General features: G+C 41.4%; 3 protein-coding genes across 4 annotated transcripts in view; 1 reads left to right on the top strand and 2 right to left on the bottom strand.

The window, feature by feature from the left end:
• The first annotated feature begins 219 nt into the window (after positions 1-219).
• Positions 220-8,436, top strand: LOC134742669 (tubulin alpha chain-like). Of its 2 annotated transcripts, XM_063675859.1 has the most exons (10): positions 220-382; positions 1,219-1,447; positions 3,604-3,776; positions 4,060-4,188; positions 4,732-4,902; positions 5,438-5,578; positions 6,060-6,197; positions 6,964-7,041; positions 7,723-7,886; positions 8,281-8,436. In XM_063675859.1, exons 1-10 carry the CDS (start codon positions 380-382, stop codon positions 8,405-8,407), a joined length of 1,353 nt encoding a protein of 450 aa, XP_063531929.1. In that variant the 5' UTR covers positions 220-379; the 3' UTR covers positions 8,408-8,436. The 2 variants fall into 2 exon arrangements, with proteins under 2 accessions (XP_063531929.1, XP_063531928.1); XM_063675858.1 differs by lacking the exons at positions 220-382; positions 1,219-1,447 and adding an exon at positions 1,736-1,915.
• Positions 8,437-9,978: 1,542 nt separating this feature from the next.
• The window catches only part of LOC134742680 (uncharacterized protein ZK1073.1), a 74,101-nt gene continuing 62,351 nt past the window's right edge, over positions 9,979-21,728 (bottom strand). Inside the window, exons 8-9 of the mRNA XM_063675875.1 lie at positions 21,544-21,706; positions 9,979-13,429 (exon numbers count right to left, since the gene is read on the bottom strand). Coding sequence (XP_063531945.1) covers positions 13,241-13,429; positions 21,544-21,706 — 352 coding nt within the window. The 3' untranslated portion in view covers positions 9,979-13,240. The remainder of the gene's footprint in view (positions 13,430-21,543; positions 21,707-21,728) is intronic.
• LOC134742676 (retinol dehydrogenase 11-like) lies at positions 15,270-16,292 on the bottom strand. The gene has a single exon (XM_063675867.1). It carries the CDS (start codon positions 16,264-16,266, stop codon positions 15,283-15,285), a length of 984 nt encoding a protein of 327 aa, XP_063531937.1. The 5' UTR covers positions 16,267-16,292; the 3' UTR covers positions 15,270-15,282.

Below are 21,728 nucleotides of genomic sequence, written 5' to 3'. Positions count from 1 at the left end.
ATACTATCTTTGTCTTACACTAGTACTAGCACCCAAAAGAAAAGGATGAGTATAGTTTCTTTTGTTCTTATTTACTGACAATTTGGTTTAACCAACTATTATATTATCCACCTTCATTCACACTCGTGTAACATACAACCTATAACTAATGTTTCAAACCTCTTTAAAAACCAACTGGCAACTTACAAATTTGTACATTTGATAAATTCAAACCAGGAATAAAAAACAGTGAATCCGAGCAGCCCATCAGGCGGGGACAGATCCGCAGTTTTTTTTTTCAAAATTTCAGTCCGTTTCAAAATTTTTGTAGGATATTTGTTTATTTCTACATTTTTTATAGTGTTTTACACCGGGTCTAACAAAATTTTAAGTAATAATCATGGTAAGTCTTTTCTGTGTATTTTTCTCTTAGTTCGTATGATATCCGTCTCACTTCCATGTGCTGTACTTAACCTGCGTATTGCGGTTTGTAATATGTACTTATATCGTATTTTGTATTATTTCTATTGCGGCGTCTCAAGGAATCGTAGGCTTTATAAATTTTACAGTAGTCAGCCATTGTAGGTAACAGTTAGCTAGGATTTTAATTATAGTAAGTAGGTTCCCTTCCCAAGTACAAGTTTGAAAGAAAATGCAACGGAAATTGGATGACTATAGAAGACCATAATAGCCAATAGGTGACATTATGGTCACGTTTCTATGTACCTCTGTTTATATAACTTGCCCTTGCATACATATTACTCGAGCGATTCACATGTCTTTTTCACAGAAATAAAATAAGTGACAAAACGCTTTAGAAATTTGACTGACATTGTAATGTGACATTATCCAAAAATAGGTTGTGTCAAGTTTGATATTACTGAATTTTTGTTTAACTCGACCGTACAGATGATAGCTGAACCTACAAAACGCCTACCTGTTTCTCTCATAGGTAGGGTAGACCGAGGCGAATCGGATCACAGGGTGAATTGGATCAGTCTGAAAATCGGTTGGTATTTAAAATATTTCTTATGACAGCTACAGGCTAAGAGGAGAGACGTACGGTGTCATTTTAATGTGCTCATATCAATGCAATATTTCGATGCGCCCTGTGATCCGATTCACCTCGGTCTACCCTAGAGCACACCTTTGTATAAATGTCTACATATTCTCATTTTCCACCGACATGAAGCTACCTATTAAAGCGAGTAAAATACGTGTAACCTTTTTGCACGCGAGCAGAGGGAGTGTATATCGGTCCACGTCGGGCAAGCCGGAGTGCAGATGGGCGTGGCCTGCTGGCAGCTGTACTGCCTGGAGCATGGCATCAGGCCTGATGGAACACTACCTGTTTGTGATGCTGACCTGAGATCCTCGGACTCGTGTTTCAACACGTTCTTCTCTGAGGCAGATAGAGGGAAGATGGTGCCACGGGTTGTGATGGTGGATCTTGAGCCTACGGTCATTGGTAAGTATTTTAGGAGCATTTCAGTCGGTCCACGTCGGGCAAGTCGGAGTGCAGATGGGCGTGGCCTGCTGGTAGCTGTACTGCCTGGAGCATGGCATCAGGCCTGATGGAACACTACCTGTTTGTGATGCTGACCTGAGATCCTCGGACTCGTGTTTCAACACGTTCTTCTCTGAGGCAGATAGAGGGAAGATGGTGCCACGGGTTGTGATGGTGGATCTTGAGCCTATGGTCATTGGTAAGTATTTTAGGAGCATTTCAGTCGGTCCACGTCGGGCAAGTCGGAGTGCAGTGGGCGTGGCCTGCTGGCAGCTGTACTGCCTGGAGCATGGCATCAGGCCTGATGGAACACTACCTGTTTGTGATGCTGATCCTCGGACTCGTGTTTCAACACGTTCTTCTCTGAGGCAGATAGAGGGAAGATGGTGCCACGGGTTGTGATGGTGGATCTTGAGCCTACGGTCATTGGTAAGTATAGGTATTTTAGGAGCATTTCAGTCGGTCTACGTCGGGCAAGCCGGAGTGCAGATAGGCGTGGCCTTCTGGCAGCTGTACTGCCTCGAGCACGCCGTCAGGCCTGATAGGACGTTGCCTGTTTGAGAAGCTGACCCGAGGTCTTCAGTGTTTTAACACGTGGCGAATAGAGGGTTGGTGCCTAGTGGTGATGGTGGACCTTGAGCCTACAGTTATTGATAAGTCGGCCAAATACTGTTTTAGAAGCCATTTAGGATTGCCACAATCGTTGGTGTCTTGCCCTCATCCAGTTAAATTACCAGATCGTCGGTATCTTGTGAGAAGTTTATTCAAATTCAAAACATTTTTTGTTCTGTCCTCATCTCATCAAACCTGTAGGTCTCTCTAACCCTCATGTTTGCTTTTTGTGACATGAAGTTTTATTTATTTATTATTTATTTAAACTTTATTGCACAAAGTACAAAAAAATGTACAAATGGCGGACTTAATGCCTAAAGGCATTCTCTACCAGTCAACCATAGGGCTAAACAGATATGTAATAAAAATGATGCAAGAAGAAACTTAATAGAATTTAATTTGGAACAATTGCAAACAACTGAAAAACATAATAAAATTAATAAACTACATACACAATACACAAATAAAAATATTAAAATATATACAATTAATATACTACTACATAATTCACACATACATATTAATAAATTACGATGGATACATGGATGGATAGATGAGTTTTCTTTTAGAAGGGATGTTGTATGAAACACTTGCTTGCACGCTGGTTGTAGAAACTAAAGTAAAATTACAACCACGCTTGCAGCGAGTGTTTGATACAACTGTAGCAATAAATACTAACAGAAAATTCCTGACGTCCTACAACGAACAACTTGTTTGCATTGCAATTTAATATCAGCAAAGATAGATATAACTCCGTAATAGATGGATACAGTCTAAGGAAAAAATGTGCCTCGAAAATCAAGAAAATTTGATTCTCGTTCAGAGGGCGCTACTAGCTTTGGCCTACTGTCGTATAGATGGCGTTGACGGTTTCGTTTGTTATTTAACAATTTCATAGAGTAACTTATACTAGAGCGGTACTGTCATAGTAAATTTTGTAACCCCAGTAAATTCTCTGCCATCTGTCGGCACACTTTAAAACTAAAAATAAATATTTATAAAAATACGATAAAATGTATTTAAATATGGATAAATGATTTTTTTATTTGCATTAATTATTTTTATATGATTTTGACCCATGTTCTTTCACTGGTATGCGTTAAAATTATAAATAACAAATGAAACAGTCAACGCCCTCTATACGAGTGTAGGCCAAAACTAGTGGCGCCATCTGATCGAGAATCAAATTTTCGTGATTTTCGAGCCACGTTTTTTCCTTAGACTGTATCCATCTATTACGGAGTTATATCTATCTTTGACAATTTTAACGCATATCAGTAAAAGAACATGGGTCAAAATAATAAAAATAATTAATGCAAATAAAAAAAATCATTTATCCATATTTAAATACATTTTATGGTATTTTTATAATTATTTATTTATAGTTTTAAAGTGTGTAGACAGATGGCAGTGAATTTACTGGGGTTACAAAATTTACTATGACAGTACCGCTCTAGTATAAGTTACTCTATGATATCAGCTTGAAAAATCTGCTCTTGTTTTAGATGAGATCCGCACCGGCGACTACCGACAGCTCTACCATCCTGAGCAACTTATCACGGGCAAGGAGGACGCCGCAAACAATTACGCACGCGGACACTACTCCGTTGGCCGCGAAATCCTGTTGCCTGTCATGGAGAGGATACGGAAGTTAGCTGACCAGTGTACCGGTCTACAGGTAACACTATTTCTGTGTCTCTCTCTCTTTCTCTCTCTGGTCATGGGCAAGGAGGACGCCAATAACAACTATGCGCGCGGACACTTCGCCACGGGTCGAGAAATTCAAATGCCTGTCATGGAGAGGATTGGAAAGCTTGCTGACAAATATACCGGTCTACAGGTAAAACTATCTATCTCTCTCTCTCTATCTACAGTACAGCATATACAACTAAAATATGCATACATATCTACCTATTTAACTCTATAACGGCCACAAATCTTAATCATCTCCTTGTTGACAGGGTTTCTTCGTGTTCCACTCGTTTGGCGGCGGCACCGGTTCTGGGTTCACGTCCCTGCTGATGGAGAACCTCTCGGATGAGTTCGGCAAGAAGAGCAAGCTGGAGTTTGCCATATACCCCGCACCGCAGGTCAGTCAGATTAGTACTCGTTGGCAGGGTTTCTTCGTGTTGCACCGGCTTTGAATTAACGTCGCTAATGGAGAACCTTTCTGATGAATGCAAAAAATATGTACCTATTGGATTTCGTTACTAAACTGAGAATAAACGAAACTGATAATTGCTGTAACGAAACTGATAACGTAAGGCGTGGGACACATTACTTTTCGGCGAGAAGAGCAAGCTTGAGTTTGCCATATAATGTTATGTCATAGTTTCCACCTATATGAAATCTGTCCGTTGTCTTTTGAAACCTGTGGAAATTTTCCGTCCATGAGTTATTTTGGTCACCAGGCTGAGTCATTGGATCAGCACATTATTGCATTGGCGTCGATATTGTAATACACCAAATTTCAGCTTAACTAAATACGCGGACTTACTTCAATTTCGAGTAAACAACATTAGAATGAAATAATGAAATGCTATAACCACAGAGACAATAAATGGAAAAGTGCCGATTACCAATTAGGACAAACCAATACAAATAAACGTTTTAAGATACACATTTTCTTCCAGGTTTCAACGGCGGTTGTAGAGCCATACAACGCCGTGCTGACCACTCACGCTACCATCTCGCACTCTGATTGTGCATTCATGGTGGACAACGAAGCCATCTACGAGATCTGCCGTCGGCGGCTGTCTATCGAGCGACCCTCTTATGCCAACCTCAACAGACTTATCTCACAGGTAAAACTCAATGCCAAGCCAGATTTATTAAAGGTTTCCACGGCAATATTGGAGCTGTACGACGACCATTTTGCAATCATACCGCGCACTCTGAGTATGTCCTTAAACTACGTCCAAAAGAGAGATATGAGCACTGTGAATGTCATCTCGCTTTGTGTGGAAGGGCACAGCACAGCGGATGTCATTCCAGATCTAGAGCAGAGCCCAACTGGGGAAGTACCTCCACTTACAGAAAACCGCAGCCAAATAACACTATATAGACCCTACTCATAGTGTTGTGTTCCTGCCGGTGAGTAAGGTTGCCAGAGAGCTCAACGAGGGTGAGGTGTTAAGGTCGGCAACGCGCAATGACTAGCATTCTCAAACTCATTAGTCCATATCTCGGTCAATATGCAGCATGCGATGACTCCCTCGAAAATCTCCCGCTGTTCCCGAATGCGGGCTCTATAGCATGCGTTATGGAAATCCCTCTACCCCCACATACTGGCCATTGACCAATAAAACTGAGCCTTAAGTGTGATTTTCCCGTTGTCAGGTGGTATCATCGATCACAGCGTCGCTCCGATTCGACGGCGCGCTTAACGTGGACCTGACCGAGTTCCAGACCAACCTTGTACCCTACCCGCGTATACACTTTCCTCTTGCCGCGTACGCTCCTGTCGTTTCCTCTGACAAGGTAATCATTAGAACTTATAATTACTTAAATCCTTTAGCGCAACTAGCTTTTGCCCGCCAATTCGTCAACGTAGAATACTTCTATATCTCACTTTAATTGTAAATTCCACCTTCCCTTTTCATTCCATTAAGAGATGATTTCTGTTATAAAAAGTATCCTATGTCCTTTCCCGGGAACTTCGTAACAAACTTCATCTAAATTGGTTCAGTGGTTTAAGTGCGAAGAGGTTATATTTCAGTAAAATCAGTTTGCGTGAACATTTTAGTGGATAGACAATGTTTGTAAATGTTAACACCATGCACCATGTACTTGTATACCCATGTACAGTCGCCATGAGATAGATCGGAGCGGCCGAGGTGTTCACAATATCTGAACACGCACTCTAACGCCCTGACAATAGAGGCGTGTTCAGATATTTGTGAGCACCTCGGCCGCTCCGATATATCTGATGGCGACTGTACTATATCGAATGTCTTCTCAGGCGTACCACGAGGGCATGTCCGTTTCCGAGATCACATCAGAGCTGTTCGAGCCACAGAACCAGATGGTGAAGTGCGACCCTCAGAACGGAAAGTACATGGCATGCTGCCTGCTGTACCGAGGCGACGTGGTGCCCAAGGTTTGTTCCACCTGACCTGTCTACTATGAGAACTGAATCAGAACCAGATGGTGAAGTGCGACCCTCAGAACGGAAAGTACATGGCATGCTGCCTGCTGTACCGAGGCGACGTGGTGCCCAAGGTTTGTTCCACCTGACCTGTCTACTATGAGAACTGAATCAGAACCAGATGGTGAAGTGCGACCCTCAGAACGGAAAGTACATGGCATGCTGCCTGCTGTACTGAGGCGACGTGGTGCCCAAGGTTTGTTCCACCTGACCTGTCTACTATGAGAACTGAATCAGAACCAGATGGTGAAGTGGCTCAAAAATAATACAAAAGGTAATCACGGTCTATATACCGGTCAATATAAGTCTAGTGAAACTAACCGTGAATCATTCAAAACTCTAATATTCAAGGTATTTTTGCTATATTGTTTAGTTTGTTTATACCCTAGCACCTAAATGGTCGCGTACTGTGCGGTTTAAGAGGAATTTCCTCCCGCGTACGCTTCGGCTGTGGAATGAGCTCCCTGCCGAGGTTTTCCCGAGGGGCTACAGTATGGGGTTCTTCAAAAAAGGAGTGTACAGGTTTTTAAAGGGTCGGCAACGCGCGTGTAATATCTCTGGTGTTGCAGGCGTTCATAGGCTACGGTAACTGCTTACCATCAGGCGGGCCGTATGCTTGATTGCCACCGACGTGGTATAAAAAAAAAAAAAAAAAAAAAGTTATTGTTTTCCATCTTTAACTTATGTTTTGTAGTACATTTATTTTCCTTTTCTGTAGGACGTGAATGCGGCAATAGCTGCCATGAAGGGGCGGGCTGGCATCAGATTTGTGGATTGGTGTCCTACCGGATTCAAGGTAAATATAGTTTTAAGGTTTTTACCCTTAAATGCATGAAGTATCAGTACTCATACTAAAACAACCAAAGTGACAACTAAATTCACTTTAAATTGAAAAATGGCAGTGTGGCTGTGGTTTATGATAATCAGCTTACGTACTATTAGGTTTAGTAATAAACACTTTATTTTATTCAAACATAATCAAATAAAGGTAATCCTCCACATGCTTCGTCAAAACACAACCGTAATCCGCACAAGCATCGCCCTGACCTTATTCTACATCACATTATTACTTTAAATTGAGAATTTATATTTATCGCCAACAACTTGGTTGGGATTTGTCTTGTTTCAGCATCAATATTGATATTTCATGCATTTAAGGCTTAAACAAAATGTTTGCATTACGGTAAAGTATACTTTTGTATATAATTTGGCTACTCCACCCTGAAATAAATCGTACTTTTACAGAAGTGTAACATTTAAGTATCTATTGTATCTTCAATATCTTTTCTAGGCTGCCTAAATAAGAAAAGATAGTCGAATGTTCTCTTCTGTTGTCTTGTTGTGTTCTCCCCATCTTGTTTTTTCACAATTTTTTTACTACGAGTATTATAAATAACGAATTGGGAATTTTTATTCGCAATTTCACGAAAATATCAGCTTCACCTTACTCCGAAGTATATTCGTTATCTGGTTTCAGGTGGGCATCAATTACCAACCACCGACAGTGGTGGCCGGTGGCGACCTCGCGCAAGTAAAGCGGGCCGCCTCCATGCTGAGCAACACCACCGCCATCGCCGAGGCCTGGGGCAAGCTCGACCACAAGTTCGATCTCATGTTCTGCAAGCGGGCGTTCGTGCACTGGTGAGTACTGACCTGGTGGAGCCACTGCGCGACACAACTATCGCCGAGACGACCAAAAAAATCCTTATCATACACAAACAAGATGTTATTTTATTTTATTTTATTTTTTATTTTATTTAAAAGGCACAGTAAACAGACAACATTCAACATAGTTACAAAGAGTACATGAGTGGTAAGTATTGCATAAGAATGCCATCCAAAGCAAGCATGCACAGCAAGAAAGAAATATAAGGAGCAAAAACTATCCTAAAACTATAAAAAAGTATCCTAAAACTACTCAAAATTATACTAAATTACAAATTACAAATTTTAAATCAAAAAAGCGCTAAGATAGGTAAGGAGAAAGTTGCTTCTATCATATTTCAACATTTTCAACCATCAACCTCTCCCCCAGGTACGTCGGCGAAGGCATGGAAGAAGGAGAGTTCTCCGAAGCCCGCGAGGACCTGGCCACTTTGGAGCGAGACTACGACGAGGTGGCCATTGAGACCTCCGATCTCCCGGGAGAGGATGAGCTATGACCGACGATCTGACTACATCTTAAGGTCGCTTTCCAAATTTTGCGATCTTGAAGTTCGTTGAGAACGAGAATGTACCTTTAGCCCAGCCATTTACGCAACAGCTCGTTGAAGTACTATGTGTAGTATTACGCGAACGGTTAAGGGGATTATTATATACACCTTCTCTTTCTGATATCTTGCTGCTAAAAGGGACAGGGAATTTTTTGTCCCTACCAGCAGTGTCGTGAAAACAGATAGATGTAATAATTTCTTTGTAAATGGCTCTAGGTGCATTTCAGCTCTGGACGGACCTCTAGATATACGATCAAAAAGCGTCTACTGACACCACAACACCACCGCGTTATACCGGGTCTGTGCTATTTGCTATACCTTTCACCTATGCCGTTTGCACGCGGGTTTAGTTTCTGAAGTTATCTTGACTTACCTTTGGAGTTTAAATATCTTCAGAATGGTGACGTCACAGCGCCGAAGCGGACGCCCTAAAACCACGGCCATCTTTTTTTTTACAATATTGATTATAGCAGAACTGAAATTGTTTAAAGGTCCGAAAATGTCCGCGGTAGGCGCGGAGCGACTCACCCCTATTTCCGTGTTAATGTCCATTTTGGTACCATTTTTTAAGAGAAGCGGCGTGTCAGAGTATATTAGCTCCCTCGCTGCTTGCCTTTCTTCGTCGAGCAAACTTGCGATTGTCTTAGTTAAGTTTTTTTTGGAGTTTCTTTTTTAAATTTTTTAGCAAATGCTCGACGGAGAAGACTAATTTTGAAGTATTTATTTTGAGTCGCTGGTGGTTTTGTGGTGTGACTAATATTGTAAGTGTAATGTTGTAAGTGTAATTTGTCCGTTGATGTTTTTAAAATAATTTAAAAAGTTTTGAGTGACCGTCTGATGTGCTTGTCTAATAAATTGTACAGTTTTATCTGTCGGTTTAATTTTGTGTCCTTAAGTTGTAGGGTCAGCCACTTTGTGACGTCATGCTATCTGGCAACCCCACATTGCGTTTTGTCGTTTTTATTACTTACCTGAGAATTTAGTACACAATTGGTATTTAATTAGTACTTACTTGAAAAAAAATGTACCTCATTAGTTTAGAAGTACAAGCCAAATTGGGGTTGCTTTAGCTAGAGCATCCTTTCAGCAACCCCACTGAATTTCAGCATAGATTTTTTCTTTTCCAACAAATGAGAGGCTGCGAAAATTAGTACTCAATAAACATTGTCTACTTTAACCTGGTAAGTATTCAATTCCGTGCATTCGGAGGTCGAGGAAGTGGGAGGGTGTGCGCCGCGCCCGTACGTACGAAATGACACCAGTCACCTTCACTCTGTCATGACGCCCAACATTCCTTACATTCCTCAGCTGTGCACGAAATTCGCGCGCGGACAGTAGACCTACGTGCATGTGCATAAAGTTCAATTTCAGTTTTGACACTTCGGTGACGTGGCGTCTGGATGACTGCTTTTGTGTTTGACACGGCGTCGAAAACAATCTTATTTTTAATGTTTCTAAGTTTGTTCTTTTGTGAAAATGTTATGCCTTAGAAGTTATCGTAAAGGTATGAAAGTAACACCGAAAATTCAAATAACGTATATTTTTTTCATAAAATACACATTTACATAAAATACTATTATTAAAATATCTACACAATACATTGAAATTGCACAAAAATATTCCTAAAAATAATTTATTAGGTAACATTATAACAAGCTGTACTGTGTCGATTCTCCTTAACATAAATAAAACAATAGAGCTCTGGTACATTTTACGAAATTGCTAGAGGCATTTAATCCATTTTGATTTCGTTTCATTATTAGTTGCAAATATTTTGTGAGGAAAAAGAAGAAAAGGCCTTCAAGAAAAGAGCGTATACTTCCATCTTTAATGCCGGCAACGCACTTGGAACCCCTCTGGTGTTGTAGGTGCATGGTCCATGGGTAACTATAATTTGGTTACCAAAAGGGTTCCGTCATCAAAAACGTTTGAGAACCGCTGGTCTACTGGATTTAGGACATTGACTCTACAAGTTTTTGAAAAGTTACTGCGATATTAGTATAATAATAATTACTATGTTAACCAGGGGCTCATTTCTCGAACGGTATTAGTCTAATAACGTTCGAGAAATGGGCCCCTGGGGCCCGTTTCTCAAAAGCTTGTAACTTGTAATACAAGTGGAAGTCCCTTTATAACAAAAGCTGTTAAAAAGTGACATCCGCTTGTATTACAAGTTACAAGCTTTTGAGAAACGGGCCCCTGGTAACTTCTTTTCTTTACTAGTAAAAGTGATCTTGTGACTATGATGCAACATTTATAAATATATATCTACACTATTTCATGATTTGTGCCATTTTCAATCAAGAGGGTACTTATTGTCGGTTGTCAATAAGGCGCTATTTCCATACAGCTTCATTTGAAATTAACCTTATTGACAAGCGACAATGTGGTACCTTTTGGTTGAGAATGGCACATTTGTACAATTTTACCTTGTATACAGTGCATAATCAACATTTTTTCATTTTTAATAACTCACAAAGGAAAAAACATCTGTTTCCTCTTATTCATATAACTGCCATTATATTATATTAACATACAACTACATAAAATAAATATATTACATTGATAATTACTAACCTATATTTATCTTTGGCTACCAACAATTTAATATATTTAAAATATAAAAATTGTGAACCGTATAAAATAACATGTTGACGATATGTTTCGCATCGCATAACATCGTAATCATAACATGATGAGTAAAATGGATTTTAACATCCATCGTACCAAAAATTACTATAAAACAATTCATTCAACTTCTAATTCCATTCGAATAACAAAATAATAACATTTTAGGTAATATTTTCGCAAATTTGAAGCGCCCGCTAAAAAGTGTAAAGTGTAAGTGACGCAACACATATTGCTAATAAAAAGGTACAGGCGTTTACTATAAAGCCAACTTATTGATACCGGGACTACATATTTAAGGACTTGCCATAAGGACGCTCTAACAGTTTCAGTTTCAGTTCTTTATTTGCTTTCATAAGATAAAAGTATCATGCAAAATTGTATACTATAAAATAACAGGTTATTCGTATAGAGATCAAATCCAATTTCGTCCTTATGGTAAGCGACAATGTGGTACCTTTTAATTGAAAACGTCACATTTGTACGAATCAGATACGTGATTAATAATTAATTAATCTCTCATTCTGGCTACAATAATGCAACTATTGCGGGTGTCACCGCATTTCTTGACGCCGAATCTACTGGAGCAGAATACAACACTCATTTATGCTTTTTCTGACCAGTATTTGCGTGACCTTGTCGCCGTGACCGCATCGGCGTTAGGTCAAGCTGACCAGATTTTGCGTGACCTTATCGCCGTGACCGCATCGGCGTTAGGTCAAGCTGACCAGATTTTGCGTGACCTTATCGCCGTGACCGCATCGGCGTTAGGTCAAGCTGACCAGATTTTGCGCGACCTTATCGCCGTGACCGCATCGGCGTTAGGTCAAGAAATGCAGTGTTACCATAAACATGAGTTTTGAACGTGTGTGTTGCTGGCAAAGCCTCATTCAACCTTTTCGCCGCCATTAACTTCAGTCAGTACATAAGTAAAGTCAGTAAGGTTGCCTGGAAGAGATCGCTTTTTGGCGATAAGACCGCCTGGTTCTATTTTCCTTAATTTTTTTTTTGTAGTTTTACATGTATATAAAATGTATAATTATTGGTGCAATAAAGAATACTTAGGTACATTTCGTGTCCCACACGCCAGGCGACTTCATATTACGAGTAAGTCGTGGTTTGAGCCGTTTGTTAACGTGCAATTTTTGACATGGCGTTGATGAAATTATTACTTCATTGACTTGGCGTCGAAAAGGTTAAAAGTAATAGTTATTTACGATACAAGTGCGGAAAAGAGGAAATTCGAAACGAGTGGCGATAAATTAAAACACGATCGCAGGGAGTGTTTTAAATCGACACGAGTTGCGAATTACCTATTCGCATGTGTATCGTACAACGTTTTACAGTACATATGGTCCTTTAAACTTTAGAATATGCACGAAAAGTGCTCTTTACGCACTAGTGCGAGTGCCAAGGTTTGAAGAACATTGCCATAACTATACAAGTTCACGAACTTTCAATAAACTGAAGACGATATCGCTGGTAAGATTTTACAACATCAGAATCCTTACAACGTTGACTTACGCCTTTGTATATTACTTCGTAAAGACGGGCCTTACGGGCACTAAGAATGGCGCTGGCACCGTTGGTACTGGTACAGCGGTGTCACGCACACGAATTCGCGCCAATCGCCCAGTCTAACGCCATAACGCGATTGGTTGATGAGTTCGCATCACGCGCGCGATTGGTCGCAACTACATAGGTACAGTCGCCATCAGATATATCGGAGCGGCCGAGGTGCTCACAAATATCTTAACACGCCTCTATGAGGGCTAACGCGTATGAATTCGCCGCTAGGGGCGCTAGTGTAGATGGTGGTCTTTTCCATAGTTCGAAATGTCAAATATAACTTGTCACTTCAATGACTGACAGCTGTTCTTTAGTCTTTTGGACCACCATCAACAGAGGCGCCAAATGGTGAGCAAAAAAACGATAGCCCTCATTGTCAAGGCGTTAGAGTGCGTCTTCAGATATTTTTGAGCGCTCTGGCCAGTCCGATATATCTGATGGCGACTGTACATAGTTGCGTTAGAACTGCAGTCTAATGCAGTCTAACTTAGACTGCACGATTGGCTCTAATTCGTGAGTGACACCGCTGAACTAGCACCATTCTTAGTGCCCGTAAGGCCCGTCTTTATAATATAAATCAATGCCTTACAACTTCCTCGGTGGCGGAGAATCGGACACGCTCGGCGTGAGCGACAACCGCCGAATGTTGGGCTTGTCGTATTCCTCCATGGACATGGCGCGGGACATGCGCCGTTCGACCCCTGGTGGGGGGAGGGAGGTCAGCAGACCCTGGCCTTGGCAGAAGAGGAGGAGGGACTGCGCCACTTTTGCGGGCTGGAAAGAAAAAAAATGGTTAGACTAACACACACTTGCAGAGTCGCACACAGCTAATGTAACTCCTAGCTGATGGCATTTGCAATGAATGATAAAGTGTGGTCATGTCATCAATTCATTAATGTCAAATTTCTATCTTTCGCGAAGCGTCTGGTTAACGTAACTGGTGACCGAAGAGCTGGCGGCTTCCTCGCACAACGTATCAGCATTGCGATACAGCGAGGAAATGCCGCCAGCATCCTTGGTACAATGCCTCAAGGGCCTATTTTAGATTTAAGCTAGTTATTAATTTCGTTTACGTAGTACCACTGTATGTAAATACAATTATTATGACACTCCTCAGTTCTGTTCAGCTCGGTGCAAAGTTAGCATATTTATACAGGGTGGCTAAAAAATAAGTGCATCCCCATTGCCAGGGAGGTTTTGGGATTATACTGAGCAACTTTTACTATGGGACCAACCCCGAAATCGTGAAATTTTGCCTGTTTCATACATTTTGGCTGGTCCATTTTCTATGGGAGGGTCATAAATTTTTGGTGTTCCCAGTGTAAAGGTTTCTCAGTACAATCCCAAAACCTCCCTGGCAACGGGGATGCACTTATTTTATAGACACCCTATATATACAGGGTGTCTCAATTAAATCGGTCAGTATGGGAAAGTCTGAAACATACGAAGATCTGTTCGAACCATGTCATCGATTTTAATATGAAGAAAAATTGCATTCATACATTGATTTCATAGAGCCATTTACTTAAATTTATTTATCGATATTTAAATAAAAATAGTGTGTTATTTTTTTCAAAACAACCGGGTTCGATTCCCGAGCTGAGTACAGGTTTTCTTAAATGTATGAATGCAGTTTTTCTTCATATTAACATCGATAACATGGTTCCTACGAACAGATCTTCGTATGTCTTATAGTTTCAGACTTTCCCATACTGACCGATTTAAATGATGTTTAAATTATTTAAATGTCATCATTAAAACTACTAAAGTATAAATATGAAATCGTAGTGATCTAAATATTTTTCTAAAATATGGTATGTACATATATACTACTTTTATTAATACAAAGAGTATTACAAAAAAAATATAACAATTACACATAAAATAAATAATAAAACTAAAACTAACTACAATAATTGTAATAACTAAAGCTAAAAATTAAAAATACCTATCAAAATAAAATACTATAAAATACCTATATTCTACTATAATGTAGGTACAAATCCAACGCTTAATTTGGCATTTTGAATTTGATATGAGTATTATGTCTGGAAGGAGTGGAAGGTATAAAAATAAGTATGTCATGTTTTGTTGTTGGTATTAAGCAACACGCAACGTTTTAGAACCGGAATCAGCTGCTTCCGATGCATTATACAAACGGATTATGCAATTATTGCGCAAATTTAAGGTCAATCTTAAATGTAATTGCGGTCAAGACATACTAGCAATTCACTTAGCTTAGATAAACATATGGGGCATTTTCTATGAAAAGGGACCTTATTGTCGATGGCGCTTACGCCGCACAGCGTCGCGCGGCATTGTATTTATATCGGAGCATCGTTAATAATGGCGTAAGCGCCATCGACAATAAGGTCCCTTTTTATAGAAAATACCACATATACAACACGTTGCTTCACGTCTGAAAATATCAATACGAACAAAGTGCCAAAAGTATGTATACCGGCTAAGAGACATATATTTCCCACATACGGCACTTCAAACATGTGTTCTATGTTCGATGAGTAAGACTGCCGTTCTTTGTCTAATGGTACGGATCCCTTCGAGCGCGAGTCCGACTCACACTTAGCCGGTTAAAAATTACTTACGTTATATATTGATTGATTGTCTTAATTAAAACATTTCTTCAATTCCTCCTCAGTTAATTTCACCAGCCTCACTGACTCCTCCCAAAGTGTCTTTGCAGTCTTGTATCCATAAGCCGTTGGTATGGCTCGAGCCTGTTTGCAATCCTTAAAGAACTCCCCACTTATCTGTCCCGCGCTAACATCTAAAGCGACGTGCAGAGCCGTTTGAGCGCCTTCCCTAGGCGTCTTATTGAAGAAGATAGTCCAGTGTCTCAAAAATGCGCCAAACAGCAAGCCACCGCTATAGTAAATCCCTGTACCTACAGCGCCTGGGTCAACACTGTTAATCACAACATGAGCTCCTTTTAATGTCCTTGTCAGTTCTCTAGAGAACGGTATCAAGCTAAACTTGCTGTTACAGTAACTGATGAATGACAGCCAATTGATGCCTGACTTATTACCATTCAGATCGACCCTCCCTAAATTATGTAACATTGAAGATGTATTCACTACCCTGGCTGGTTCAACGGCGCTTCCAGTCTTTTTCAAAAGCGGCAGCAAAAGTATTGTCAGCAAAAAATGCCCGTAGTAATTGACTTGCATGATAAAGTTCATACCGTCTTTTGTTTCGAAATTCTTAGGTACTCCAACACCAGCGTTATTTATCAACAAATCCAATCTCTCTTCTGTTTTTAGGATATCTACCGCGAATTCTCTTACTGACTCTAAAGAGCCTAGATCGAGATGTTTAAAAACGGGTCTCACACCAGTTTTTTCTTCAATTATTCTTTGGGCATTCAAACCTTCTTCCTCAAACGGGCAAGCGATGATAACCCTTGCTCCTCTTCTTGTTAAATCTTTAGCTATTTCAAGCCCCATGCCAGTGGTTCCTCCTGTTACAATCGCCGTGTTTCCTTCTAAAGTTTTTAGGGATGTGCATATACCGTTGGTAGTTTTGTGGTAAAGGCGATATAGGTATAAAGCCGCGAGTGCGGCGAAGGCCACGAGAATGATCGGAAACGCCATCTCGGCCGCGAGCGCACTGCGGGACTGCCGAGATTGCAGTCCGACCGCTCGGTTCTGGTGTAGAGGTTTTAACAAAGTATGTAATCAACGGGTGGGTCATGAACTTGAGACAATGTATCTAATACCTAATTAGGTAACGTTACATATATATATTTTTTCATGTTTATAAAATTTTAATAATAAAGTTAGTACCGTAAAATGGGGTGAGTAGAGTTCGCGGGGAGAGTTGGGTTATGAATGGGGAGAGAAGGTTTGAAAGGGGGGTGAGATGGGTTTTTAGGGCTACTGCTACAAAAATAATTTATTCCAATTTAAAATGGAGCTATAGTAATACTCGATAATTAAAAAAATCGATCCAACAATCTTCCAAAACCTTTTTATGAAAACCCATCTCACCCCAATTACGAGGGACTTCGGGGTGAGGTGGTGGTGGTGGCGTATACTTAATTAACTTCATTTTCATGAACAAAAAAGACGATTTGGGCTTAAAATTCCGCCTATGTATGGTGTTTGCCCTACCACGAAAAACGAAAATCGTATTTTTTTTTATCTGCCTCTATCGCTCGAATATATATTATGCAAGAGCGATAGAGGCAGAAATCGAAATTTCGATTTTCTTTTTCGCGGTAGGCCATCATCAGTATACCCCAGCTCAGACACGTGAGTTCGAGTCTCGCCCGAATAGATATTTAATTTTTTTCCATTTCCCAAAAATTATAGTTTCGTTAGCAGAGATGGCTCTGCTGAGTAAAAAAATTGTTACCGTAAACTAAGGTAACTTAACATATTATGTTGAGTATCAATGCATCTTTTATTTCACATTTTTTACATAGTTCTTTTTCGGTTTTTCAGGCACATGCGAGGTTTAAGGAACTCACTAGTATTAAATTATAGTATCCTTAAATTATACGATGCTCATGCGCCCGTTCGTTCAGTAAGACTGAAGCGCCCACCCGCACCTTGGATTGCGAATGGGGTTCGCATGGCCATGACTAAGCGGGATAGGGCATTCCGAAAATATAAGCGGGATCGTTCTGAAGAAAATTGGCACCTGTTTAAGATTGCAAGGAATCGGTGTAATCAGATGGTGAGAGCAGCTAAACGCAAACATATTTTCAATAACATCGTTCCATCATCGCCTAAGGAAAATTGGAAATTTTTAAATTCAATCGGTATTGGTAAAAAACAGAGTCCGAGCATGTCCTTCTCCACTTTCTCTTTAAATGACCTGAACTCTCACTTTTCTAAATCGACCATTTTAGATACTGTCACTAAATCTCATAGTCTCTCTCTCATTTCCGCCCTGCCCTGCCCCTCTAGTACAACTTTCTCATTTACGTTGCCCACTGATGATGAGGTTGCTAAGGTTATTAGGTCTATTAAGTCTAATGCTGTTGGCCACGACGAGGTTAGTAGGACTTATGTTAATATGCATCTTGGAATGCATACTCCCAATTATAACCCATGTTATAAACTTCTCACTTTCAACTGGGATTTTTCCGTCGTTGTGGCGTAAAGCACATGTCATTCCTTTACCAAAAGTTTCTAACCCCAGTACACTAAAAGATTTCCGTCCCATCTCTATTCTCCCTTTTTTGTCAAAAGTCTTGGAAGCTATTGTACACAAACAATTATCTGCTCATATCTACTCCAACCTTGTTCTCACTCCATTTCAATCAGGTTTTCGTCCAGGCCACAGCACTACCACGGCATTGCTTAAGATCGTTGAGGATGTGAGACTAGCTATGGAATCAACGCAGCTGACGGTTTTGGTGTTGATTGACTTTTCAAACGCATTCAATGCAGTCAATCATGAACTCTTGTTAGCTGCATTGAACCACTTAAATATAACGTCATCAACGGCTAAATGGTTCGCCTCATATCTTCAAGATCGACGTCAGATGGTTCGTGTGGACAGTTCCTCTTTTTCCGACTGGTGTGACCTCACTTCCGGTGTTCCGCAGGGCGGCATACTCTCTCCACTTCTTTTTTCCGTTTTTATTAACTTAATTGCGTCTCACTTAGCATGCTCTTTCCATCTTTACGCCGATGACCTGCAATTGTACACCCACAGTAGCATTAGTGATCTGGATTGTGCCATAGCGAAGATTAACGAGGACTTGAATCGCATCTCTGTTTGGTCGCGTTGCTTCGGCATTTCTGTTAATCCGTCCAAATGCCAGGCTATTGTACTGGGAAGCCCCCGTTTACTCTCCGTAGCTGACCTTACTCACTTGTCTCCTATCGTGTACGAAGATATACCTGTGCCGCTGGCATCGCAAGTGAGAAACCTGGGGTTGATTCTTGACAATGGCCTGACTTGGGAACCGCAGGTATCTGACGTATGTCGCCGGGTCACTAACACACTAAGAGCCCTACACCGGCTTAAACATTTCCTTCCGACTGGCACTAAAGTTCTCCTTGTTCAAGCTCTTGTATTACCTATTGTAGACTATGCTGATGTGTGTTACACGAATATCACAGAAGTCTCTCTGAGCAAACTAGATCGGCTTCTTAATAACAGCATCAGATTTATTTTCGGACTCCGTAAATATGACCACATATCTGCATATCGCCGCCTACTTAACTGGCTCCCTATTCGAGAACGGAGGTCCTTGCGTATTCTGTGCACACTATATTCTATTTTATTTGATCGGAAAGCGCCCGGCTATCTTAGTTCGAAATTTAATTTTATAACCGCCCGATCAGGTTGCACCCTCCGTGAGTCCCGTAGTCTCAAGCTTACTGTTCCTTCTCATCGCACCGGTTTTGTCTCTAACTCCTTCACCCTTCACGCGATCCGGCTTTGGAATGATCTCCCACTCAACATCAGACAGGCTCCAACCAAGCTCTCGTTTAAGCGCATGTTACGCAAGCATTTTTTCGACAAGCTCACTGGTTAGTTGTCCATCGTAGGCATAGTATTATTTGCACTGGGTACATAAAATGAAGTAATATATATGTAAGTTTATTTAATTATAGTATGTATAGTATGTATAGGTATATGTAAGTTTATTTTCGGTAGTGTGTATTATTTATCGCTATATTTTTTGTTTTAAGTTACCTATTCTGCTTTTTTTTTGTTCAATGCCTGCACCTATCACTGTTTCTGTTTAGCCTGGTGGTTGACTGGTAGAGAATGCCTTTAGGCATTAAGTCCGCCATTTGTACTTTATTTGTTATATTGTGCAATAAAGTTTAAAATAAATAAAATAAATAAATAACCCTCGGTGCGCGTCTCCGACTCGCACTTTGCCGGTTTTTTTTCATAACTAGTCTTGGTATAATTTTAGTACTTAGTAGGCATGATTGTTCAATTTAACGTAGTGGATGAATATATATTTTTTGGTACTAAGATCGGCAGAAATTGGCAGTTGATTCTCTGATTACAGACATCGGCACTTCCTCCGGTGTTACAATTGCTGGGTCGGATGATTGCTTTATAACCGTTGTATAGTCGCCATGAGATAGGTATATTCAGGTGCTCTAAAATACCTCGGCTGCTTCCTAACCCGCTTTGACAATAGCTCGCGTGTTCCGTTATTTTACCTTTGCCGTCTGATCGCGATTGTATTTAGGTACCAGTTACAAGATCGATTGTAAATATTACTATCCATTGTGAAAAAGAACTGTTTCTTACATTCCGGCTGATGTGATGCCGCTGATTTCTATGGGACAGCCAAATTTTTTTTCACCATTTCGGCATCCCATAATAAAAGGACATCTTCTCCCCGGAGAAGGGGCTGAGTAGCCCCGTGATAATGTCAGGCTGAGGACCAGGTCATGAAGTCGCCGCCTCAGCCAGCACGTCGCCGATCTTCTCAACCTTGAGGATGGTGACCTTATCCTTGTCTAGTTCCTTGTACATCTTCTCCACTCCGGAGAAGGGGCTGAGTAGCCCCGTGATCAGGATGTCAGGCTGAGGACCAGGTTGTCACGAACTTTTACCGCCTCAGCTTAGGTTTGTACAAATGATTGAAGACGTCTTCCTCGTACAACTCTCTGTTCTGTAGTCTCTGATGACCTTATGCGACGAGTAACCTTAGCAGTACCTATATTGTATGAAACAGGCTTGCCCCTTTTTCCAAAATCGCAGGAAACCTGAGGTCACTGCGGGACGTTACACCGTTCCAGTCAGAGCTCGTTCCCACTATGTCGGATGTCGGGACGATTTTTAATCGGATGTCGGTGCCTCTGTTCACACTAGTCGTCTGTCGGGACGATTTTTAATCGGGTGTCGGCGCCTCTGTTCACACTAGTCGGCTGTCGGGACGATTTTTAATCGGGTATCGGTGTCTCTGTTCACACTAGTCGGCTGTCGGCCACGACCGCAGCTGGTGCCATTTGAGGTTCTCATTTAACGCGCGGGAGGCACAGGGGTGCGGCGCGGGCGGGGTCGGTCCGACATCCGACATCATGTGAACAGCGCCGCCGACACGATTTTTTTCCGGACGGAGGGCTGACAAAACACTCGATATTCGGGAGGCACAGGGGGTGCGGCGCGGGCGGGGTCGGTCCGACATGCGACATCATGTGAACAGCGCCGCCGACACGATTTTTTTCCGGACGGAAGGCTGACAAAACACACGATATTTTATGTCGGATCCGACACAAAATCGTTGTCGTTCGTGTGTGAATAGCTTCATATATAAAATGTTCTGCCGCTACGACATCGACACCCGATTAAAAATCGTTCCGACATCCGACATAGTGGGAACGAGCTCTCACCTGGCGTTTATGAGATCGATTGCAGTTGTGGTAGTTTCTATGTTTCTATACATAGGGAAAAGGAATTGCACCATAGCAGAAAGAGTTAAAGATCATCGCAGCTGTCAAAAATCGTTAAGTAAACAAGTCTGCTATTGTTAAGCATTTACTAGAGTCAGGACAAAACCACTGGATTGAGCTGGATAACCCTAAAATCTTTTCTACGGATCTTCGGTTCTATAGTAGAAAAGGAGGGCTTTGTGAGTTTGCCGCCTCAGCCAGCACGTGGCTGACCTTCTCGACCATGAGGATGGTGACATTGTCCTTGTCCAGCTCCTTGTACATGTTCTCCACGACGCTGGCGTAGGGGCTGAGTAGCCCCGTGATAATGTCAGGCTGAGGACCAGGTAATGAACTTACCTCCTCAGCCAGCACGTCGCCGACCTTCTCGACCTTGAGGATGGTGACATTGTCCTTGTCCAGCTCCTTGTACATGTTCTCCACGACGCTGGCGTAGGGGCTGAGTAGCCCCGTGATAATGTCAGGCTGAGGACCAGATAATGAACTTACCGCCTCAGCCAGCACGTCGCCGACCTTCTCAACCTTGAGGATGGTGACCTTATCCTTGTCCAGCTCCTTGTACATTTTCTCCACGACGCTGGCGTAAGGACTGAGCAGCCCCGTGATAAGCAGGATGTCGGGTTGGCAGCCGCGGAGGATCAGGTCTTTGCGGCTAGAAAACAAAGTGGTTTAGG

Source organism: Cydia strobilella, chromosome 7 (assembly GCF_947568885.1).
Source record: "Cydia strobilella chromosome 7, ilCydStro3.1, whole genome shotgun sequence".
NCBI classification, from domain to species: domain Eukaryota; kingdom Metazoa; phylum Arthropoda; class Insecta; order Lepidoptera; family Tortricidae; genus Cydia; species Cydia strobilella.
This window is presented reverse-complemented; position numbering and strand designations above follow the sequence as displayed.